The sequence below is a fragment of the Sitophilus oryzae genome, unplaced genomic scaffold (assembly GCF_002938485.1).
Source record: "Sitophilus oryzae breed Bouriz unplaced genomic scaffold, Soryzae_2.0 scaffold_1307_pilon_pilon, whole genome shotgun sequence".
Lineage (NCBI taxonomy): Eukaryota > Metazoa > Arthropoda > Insecta > Coleoptera > Curculionidae > Sitophilus > Sitophilus oryzae.
In genome coordinates this window covers 2,644,229-2,654,254 of record NW_022145957.1, presented here as the reverse complement: position 1 = coordinate 2,654,254, position 10,026 = coordinate 2,644,229, and the positions used below count along the sequence as shown (strand labels likewise).

The following is a 10,026-nucleotide window of genomic DNA, read 5'->3' as shown; positions in this document are numbered from 1 at the left end:
TGCGAAATATTAAAATAATATAAATAATATACCGTACTATGACCGAAAAAAAATAGCGTCAGCGATGACTATGAAAGATCGCTGTCATTTTTTATGTAAATTTATATAGGAAATGTCCTCAATCGTCATTTCCCAGCCAACTGACGCCGTTTTTTCGATCATACGATCATACAGGTATATATTGACAAAAAACACTGAAAAACACATATAAAGGAAAATTAAAATTATTTGTTTTCTACTGAAAATAATTCCAAAATAACTTGCACTCCGGCAACATCGACGATTTGCGCATGCGTAGTATCTGTGACTATATGCAGCAAAAACTCGTTTCAAGGTCAGCCACCGGATCCACACCATTACCTAGGCGTTTATTTAACTTTAATTACTTCTTAAATATTAATTGTAGGTAATGGTGTGGATCCGGTGGCTAACGAATTTTGCTGCATATAGTCAGACACTACACATGCGCACATCTTCGATGTTGCCAGATTGCAAGATTATTTTGGAATTATTTTCAGTAGAAAACAAATATGTGCTTTCAGTGTTTTTTTTCAACTCATATACCGTATGATCGAAAAACGGCGTCCAGTTGGCTGGGAAATGACGATTGATGAAATATTCCATTTAAAAATGACAACGATCTTCATTTCATAGTCATCGCTGACGTTATTTTTTCAATCATAGTACGCGGTATATTATTTATATTATATTTAATATTTCGCACAACACGTGAACGCTTATTATGTATTTTCATTGTCAATAAAATTAAATAGAAATAAAACTCTAGATTCTCATTATTAATCTAATTGCTCTAGATTATTATGCTTCGTTTAAAAAGTGTTTTATTAAAAATTCGGGAAATTAAAGGGGATGTCCAAGTTTTTTTCTTTTTTAATTTTTTAAATGCTGTAGCTCCATGTCATGTTCATAATATTTTGTTAACATTCCATCAAAACTACAGGCCTTAAAAGGCCTTTTTTAGCCTCCGTAATTAAAATTGTAGAATCAGCTTTCAGCAACATTAACAGTTACCTTGTTTAATTCTGCTTATACATATATTGCATTAATTTTCTGCTACTTTAAGATTTCTCTATTCTTACCCTTACACCTAATTTATGTGATTTTCTTAGCATATATGATTTATAAACCATATTTTTCCTAATGGAAGGATATGGAATAGATATGCAAAATTAAAATATTTTAACATTTATTTTCAGACAAAAGCATAATATAGTATTAAGATTAAGACATAACAAATATTATAAGAAAGATCTTAATATAAATCACAAACTAATCCAAGTCTTAATTTGGTCTTGTATAAACACAGGTATAAAACTAATAAGATCAAAACTCAACCTTCACCATATTGTCAAGATTTGGCATTATAGGAAACAAGAAATTACAACTAAATTAAGAAAATAATATCAAAGTACACGATATTAAATACTGTAATGTATTCTACGACACAAACGTCCAGTTGGCTTGGAAATGACGATCGATGACATTTCCCACATAATTTTACATATAAAATGACAGCGATCTTCATTTCATAGCCATCGCTGACGTCGTTTTTCTTCTTCGATCATACGGTATATTATATTAGTAAGAGAAAAGGTTAAACATAAACTTATTCCTCTATTTTAGTCTTATCGCCACACTCTTTGATAAAATATATGTCTAAAATTGCTATGATCCACTAATTTCTTATTTTTAAGAAATTGGAATTCAAACATTATAATCAAAGTATATTATATTAGTAACATTATAGGTAAAATGTTACCTCTATCTCATTGACGTGTATATTGTTCTATAAGACTCGTCATGGTAGTACTTCAATACATCAATACATATAATCAAAACTATTGTTGCCTGTAAATAACTAGAAATTAAATAACTTGAAAGAAATAAAATAATTCTAGTAAGTTTAAAACCATTAAGAAAAAATCCGTAAATGATAATTTTTAATTCTAATGTAAATATATATAATAAATGTTATCATTAGTACAATTTTATATATTCGTTATACTTTCATTTCACAATCTTCATTATCTTTCTTACCTTAATTTTGGATATCCAGATAAATTGTATTATTATTGATTAACACTCAAAAAGAAATTTTTCAACTGCAAATAATTCGAAAATAAACTGCAATTTGGCAACATCGACGATGTGCGCTTGCGTAGTATCGATGATCAAATGCAGCAAATATGGGCTTCAAGGTTAGCCACCGGATCCACACCTTTACCTTATTGTTTTTACTTGTAAAATGGTTTTCATTTTTTACACTGTCGTTCGCGAGCGATTATTGTGAGTAGATAGATTTCCAACTTTCCCCATACCTTTTTCTGAATAGTTCTTTTGTATCCAATTCGTTTTTTTTTGCTGTCTGGTTGTCTTGTTTCTTGTTTCTAGGTTCATGAGTGTGGTTACTGTGGTTATGGTGTGGTTTATGTTTATTATATTATATATTTATATTATAGTGTGGTTGATCTATGGTTAATATCGCAAAAAGAATTTGAAGTTACAATGTTATTGTTATACTAGTGATTTTATTTTTCAGTCTTTCGTGAGATTAATTGAAACTGTTGAAATTTTGTCTCGAAATTTCCTGGCTTTATATTTTCTATGACAATTTTTTGTCATCATTGGCTGTACCGGTATCATCTGTATCTGTGATCGTATAATTTACATTGATATATCTTGAACGATGTATAGGAGAAGAAATAAAAAATTCAATATATTACAAGGAAATGAAGAGCAGTCGTTAGAATTTAGTCGGAATGGCATTCGTTTACGCCAAACTAACATTACAGAATTATTAAAAATTTCAAAGAAAACCAATAAGTCTGTTGTAGTTCCAAATACAGCATTTACAATGGAATTGGATGTGAAGTCACTGGGAAATATTTCTGGTAATGCATATATCATGCATATAGGCATATAGTATAGGCACATAGTACCTATAGTCTGTCCAACAAGAGGATTCATGACAGTAACAGCTATGTCTGTCATTTTAATGCATGTCTCAGAACTTTGTACTGTCGTTGGTAACACTAAGTGACATTTCAAAAAACTGGGACCCGATCTGTAAACATATTTCCTGTCTAGTGACTCATCAATTGTATTCAAATAGCATAGGCTAGACAGGAAATTTCTTGCTACGGAGCTTATAGAATCCCACTGCTGAGATTTGTATAAAATTGAAACAGTTGTCAATTTTAAATTTAGTACAGCTCTCATTGGTTCTTTGAAATGTCAACCAGTCTCGCCAGTGACAGTATGAAATTCTGGGAATGGCAGTTTAAATGTATGATTGTGCCATTTTTTGAATGTTATCTAATGAATCTTTCCCAATTTATTATTTTATTGAACAGATTTTATGTATTGTATAAACATAAAGTCTTGTGACCAAGCATGCTTGCTTATACAACTTAGACAACAGTTAAAACAAAATGTAAAGTAATTTTCCATAAGAATTGTTTATCTGTCATCATTTCAAAGCACATTTGATCATGAAACTCTGGTCATCTTGTTTTGCATGTACGAGTCCTGACAACTAACTAATTAACCCTCTGAATAATTTGTTTCTCAGGGCTCGTAGGTATGAATTATACCGGGTGTTTCAAATTCAGAACCGATTATAAATACATAACTCAAATAAGGGTAAAGTTGCCTGTCAATGATCCCAGTGATAATCTGTACTGTAGCTGTGTGAAGTACCTAGTTAAGCTGAACTTTGTCACTTTCGCCGCTAAATTAAATTTCTGTTTTTATTTTTTTTAACTTTATGTTAGCAGTTCAATAATAATGTATTTCAGCTATCTCCCCAAAAAAAGATTTTTTCAACTGCAACATTCGTATCTTGTTTATAAAAAATTGAATTTGTAACTAAAATTTTTGAGTAAATAATACCATTTTAATTATGCATTTAGCCCGGTGGCCTGGTGGTACACCGCGCGTTTTTGCAGTGATGCAGAAACGCACGCGTTTCAACGGCACCAGCATCAACCATATAAACTACAGAGGGCCAGTGCTGCGGCAAAAACGCATATAGCATGTCTCATATTAAGTCGTGTGATGTCGCAATCTCTGCGTTTTTGTGGCAGCCGCGAAAACGTGGTGTATACCACCGGGTTTATACAACACATACATGCTGTTTGTTTGTTTATTTGTGGCAGCTAATGTTTAGACATACAGTCTGAATCAAGAAATATGACCGTTTAATGGTGGATTCACACAGCCAAATAAAATAAAATAAGAATAAAATAAATTAAAATAAGAAAGTTGGTTATATGAGATGCGTTCATACAGCCAAATAAAATAACATATAAAATAAGAATTGGTTATCTTTTAAACTTTTGGCTTTGCGCACGCTTAATTCTAACCTACAAATATTTTCAGTTTGGATTTATTTTATTTTATAATTTTGTATAAGTATAAATTTATAATATAGTATGCATCAAATAAACAAATATACTATAAATAGTAAAATTACTATAAACAATTATTAAAGTTAACTTTTATCCAGCTTCATCGTACTGCGCATGAGCAAATATATATTTCTTATTTTATTTTATTTGGCTGAACGATGAACGCTGACAAATAAGAATTCCTTATTTCTTATTTTATTTTATTCTTATTTTATTGTATACCGAACGGCTCTAGCATGGCAAGCTGTTCCTTGCTACTGTTGCTACTCCCAAGGCGTGAAACGCTATATACGGGAGCTATTATTATTTATTTTATTTTATTTGGCTGTATGAACCCGCCATTTCAGTTGGCAAGAGTTTTTGCAACTCGCAATTTTCTTGATGGAAGGCATGCGCAGTTCAAAAACAGCTGATCCTTTCTTGTAGTTCTCTTGCAGTTGCAACAAATACGTTTAAAATAAAGTATACGGAGGGTACCGCTTAAATTCCTGTCCCGATATTGAAGGATGGCTATAGAATTTCAATGCCTTTCCTACATAAGTCTATCCTTGGTTTGTAGGAGGTTTGACTAAACAAGGATGAACCTATGTCTTGAACATTCGACTCGATTTTCTGTCCTCCTTCAATACTGGGACGTAAATCCTCTCATTGCTCTTATGGGGAGGCCGTCGTATATTTTATTTAAACGTATTTGAGTTGCAACGACTTGGAGAAAAACGGCCTCGCGCGATTTCTATTGCAATCAAAAGAGCACAACTTTATTCATATTTTTCCCATAAGAACATTATATTCTAAATACTAAATTCTACTATGCTATGTACCATAAAAAAATTCGAATATGTAAGATAAAAGTATACTAAGAGCTGGCAAAGGTTAGTCTTGGGTCGAGATTTCCGTATGTAAGAAGAGTACAACGCGTTTATTAATGTACTGAGCAAAGAGAGAACCGTAAAAATGTTGCCAAACGTTTTGTCGTTATAAAAAAATAGACACCTTAACGATATCCTTATAATACCATTTCAGATGCTCAGAAACATATCTAATGATTTTATCTAGTTATCTTTTTGAAAAATTTTTTTTTAAAAATAAACGGTTTACGATCATGATTTTACTTTACTTGATAGGAAAAGGCGTACCTTTTGACTAGACTATATGACAGTATGAGTAAAATGAGAAGTAGGTAATTAATAATTATTAAGATGTTAAAGAAATTATGATAAACATTAGGGTATATTAGAATCACTATCCATAATATAAATCGAATTCATTACATTGAAAAAAATATCATGAACGCTTTATAATATGAAATATGACGTATACTATTGCGCGAGAGAGTGGGAATAAAATAAATTCACAAAAGAAACATACAGATTTTAATAAATATATTAAAATTATTTCAGAAACTGACCATACAGAAACGTCATCTCAATCGGAAGACACGATTATATATGGAGAAAACGAATCTGTTAACAACAATAGCACAAGTCTAGAAACTACAAGTCCAAGTAGTACAATTGTCATTCACGAACATGTAATTTTTAACGACCCTACTGATGTTTTATCTGTCGAAATTTGTGACGACTCTGATATCCCTTTGAGTAACACAGGAAGTGATGAATTAAGGTAAAATAAGTTAAGATAGGAATTTAATATTTATACGTAAACGCAACCACATCGACATAGAATTTAGTAATTATACGAAAAAATCGTCGATCACCGCTTCATCATAAACACCTGCTTATAAATAAAATACATGTATTTTTTTTCGCTGCTTCGCTGATAAAGATAATTTTTTTATTGTTTACCACAGCTCCAATATAATAAAAACTAAATCACCACAATACACCAAAACAGTTTTACATTTACACTGGACACGCGTTTCGCTAATCATGTTAGCATCATCAACAGATGATTAAAACTAAACTATGTACAAAATAAAGCGTTTATACTCGCTCAATTGGCTCTGAGTGGGCGTGACAAAACTGGCCAAGCGAATCAAAACCAACCGAGCGTAACAATGAATTACCGAAACTAGAGCAGTAGGAACAGAGAACTGGAAGGAATTGGGCCATTGTCTCTGTTCATACTGTCTTTACATTTATTAACTTTGACGCTCTCATAGGCATCTTCTAATTGCCTGTAATTTGAAACTTGTCTAACTAATTTTAAATTATTAATATCTATACAATGTCAGCAACGCAAGATTTATCCGGTCTACCATATATTATCTGAGCTATATGGTTTTTAAATCTAGTTAATATTGATGTTCTAGTTTGCCCAACATATTTCTGATTACAATCTTTACATGAAATTTCATAAATACCCGACCTTTCCAGTGGAGGTGTTTTATCTTTAGGATCACACCTAATAATTGTTGTATTTTATTATTATACACTTATTTAAATTATGAAAAAAGCTTATAATTGACATTCTTAAAAATTATTTTTAAACCACGGGATAACTCTCTATCAAACGGCATTGAAAAATATTTTGACGAGCCGTTTTTTCCCGATCATACGGTATGAACACAATCGAACGTCAGGAAGTGGTGTCATAATAGTAGAACAATACTTATTATATTGTCGCCGAATTACAATCAAAATTCAGGATTCAGTTAGAATCAAACGTCAGGAAGTGATTTTAATTCAGCTCGTAAGATTTAACTCCAACTAACATGGCAAATTAAATACTTAAACGTTTGAAAAAAGAGCTCTTAATATGTTTAAATGATGTAGCAAATTTGAAGCTAGGCTTTATCAGGAAATATTACAATATAAATTACACAAAGGCAACACTGCATAAAATTCTTTTAAATTTCGTTTGTAGAAAACTGTTTTCTTTTAAATTTATCGCCCTCTGTTATGTAGTAGTGAAACTACCACATCAAAATATCTGATTTGGAGACAGGCTCTTAAAGCCTGCCTCCTTTTGCTACCTACGATTGTATACATGTAACGAGGCTTCTGTTGCGTAGCTAGATATTCTGTGCTATCACCCATTAAAATATTTGCTCTCCTACCTTTTACACCCTGTATACATCCACATTAAAATTGGCTCTGATATGATTTACTTACCTTTATTACCCCAGAAACACAGTTACGAGATTTTTTTCGCGAAAAAAAAAATTTGGATTTTTTTTAGTTAAAAAACAATGTCTTGATGATATAGCAACATAGATAGTAGGTTAAATTAAAAAAAAAGAAAGAAAACCCGGAAAAGATCCAGTGGTTCTTAAAATTTTAGCCAAAAATTATTTTTTTTTGTAAAATTTCAAAGTAAAATAACTGGGGTATTTTGGATTTTTTATTTGAAAAACGGTAAAGCGAAAATATGTTCCTTTATCGAGATCTACTGAACCTGAAAATATTTGCACTTATTTAACACTCACCCTGTATAAATATCTTTATTAATACGTTAACAAATGCTTTACAGTTTTTTGAACTTTTATCACCCTTATTTTTGCAATTATGTTGGCACTTATATTTTTTTCTAAAAAGTGTCTGGAAATGTTCGAAATACAATCCAGTTCGTCTTAGTGGCCTTGGAAAAATTCCATATCCATTTCTTTACATGCTTTGAATAGTTATTTGATACCAAATCAAATTTTGTATGAACATCGACCATAAAACATTCACGGCTTTTAAATTCAGTCATTTCTATTTTGCAACTTGATCAAATTCAAAAAACGTATTACTTTCACTCATTTTGAATCTCAATAATGCAAATAATATAGGATATGTTTCACCTTAAAAACAAGACAAATACTTCTACCCGAGGGGTGTCTCACTATTGGAATTACCTGTACATTTTCTTGGCAGTCGCGGGCAGTCATTGGCAGTCGCTTAGCAGTGGAAGGATATTTTGGCAGTACGTGTACATTTTTTACCCGAGTAAGACACTCCTCGCTTCTACCGATACTATAAACGTTTAGCACTGCGCGCTGAATCTGCTTACGATTGGTAAATTGTACGATCGGGCGTGTTCGGCAAATCGGACTGCTGGCGCTGCGCTGAATGTGAATAGGATCGGTAAAATCAATTTAGTGCGTGTCCTTTTTTAATGCACACTATCCATTCCGTGTCCGTACCGTTTCCATGGTTACGTTCAATAGTGTTTTACTACAATCAAATTTTAAGGAAGATTACGGAAACGATATGGAACGGAAACTGAAGGTATAGTTGATATGTAAGCATTTACCTTACTTAATTTTGACATACATTAAAATAATACTAATTATTTTTTATATTAATATACAAGGTGAGTTTCGTACGATGTTCTCTATGAGTATCTCGGAAACTACTGGAGATAGAGAGTCGGTTAAACGGGGAAAGAATTGCAGTTTTGTGAGCTCAAAAATAACCGCCTTTCAGATTTTTGAAAAAAGTTTATGGCTTAGAGATATTTCGAAAAAAGCAAATTTCGGCTATTTTAAAAATGCTCCCTAATGCCATTATACTATACGTTAGACAAAAAGTTTTCACAGAAAAATTGTAGATAATCACATCCTTAATGAGATAGTGTTCTCGGTTTTTTTCAGTGGTCTGTCATTTTTCACATATGATACAAACATTTGTTTTTTTTTAAATGGAAACCATAGTTAGCCATGACATCATAAAAAGCACCATTTTTTAAGCTTTTCAAGCTATAATATGTTTTTTTCGAAAAATTACTGAATTATAGCCAATTCTTATCTGTTTTAACCAGAGTTGGAAAAAATCACGATTTTAAAAAAATAATAAAAAAAATCTGATTTTTTTTATTTAAATCAGATTTTTTTGATTTTAATTCAAAACAATATTTAAATCGGATTTCCAAATAACTAGGACTTATTTGCAATTAAAGTCCTGTTCTAAAGGGCTAAATCTTTTCATAACTCTGTCCATACCGATAACAAAAGCAGTACTACGGCGCGTGTCATGTTTCCACATCGGTCACCAATATATTCCGGAAAAAAGTCGCTCGCTTCAGATCAAAAGGATTTTTTTCAAACGTCTCAAAAGTATTAATTTTGTGTAAAACGCTTAGGCATAAAAGTAAAGAAATGTTATCCTAAGTACAAAAGTACAAAATTATATTATTAAACTGATATTAAGTGTCATATTCAACGAGTGTACAAATTGTTGCTCGATTACTGTTTATATTATTTGCAATGATTGAAAATTAAAAAATCATTTGTAATGTTTAAAAAAAATAGCATGTTCTATTCGGAGTAAAAATGTTCTTTTTGTAACAGGAGATTACTGTTACATCAGAACAGCTTACGATGGTCCTTCAAAAAAGTATAATTTTTACTCCTAATAAAAGAATAAACTATTGTTCGGAAATAGTCTTAACATAAGTCGAGAATGAAATTAGTATATATTATCTAATATCAAAATGTTAAGTACTTACTGCAGATCAAAATGTCGGTAGGAATATGGAAACATACAATCGTTAATCGTTGCAAAAAAAATATAAAACAACATATTTTCTGACAACGACAACGATTATAGATTCTCGGGATGAAGATATAGTCTCTATATCAGAAGAGCCTAGTTCTGGCACTAGACTTTGCGAATATGTATTCGAACAGTGATTTTTTGTCAATTACACACAA

At 31.3% G+C, this 10,026-nt stretch overlaps 1 protein-coding gene across 3 annotated transcripts in view; it reads left to right on the top strand.

Moving 5' to 3' along the window:
* Nucleotides 1-2,300: 2,300 nt before the first annotated feature.
* The window catches only part of LOC115874940 (fanconi-associated nuclease 1 homolog), a 28,479-nt gene continuing 20,753 nt past the window's right edge, over nucleotides 2,301-10,026 (top strand). For 2 of the 3 annotated variants that reach the window (XM_030890245.1, XM_030890246.1), the window contains exons 1-2: nucleotides 2,301-2,912; nucleotides 5,831-6,053. In XM_030890245.1, coding sequence (XP_030746105.1) covers nucleotides 2,708-2,912; nucleotides 5,831-6,053 — 428 coding nt within the window. In that variant the 5' untranslated portion in view covers nucleotides 2,301-2,707. The remainder of the gene's footprint in view (nucleotides 2,913-5,830; nucleotides 6,054-10,026) is intronic. The other variant, XM_030890244.1, reaches the window with a different exon arrangement.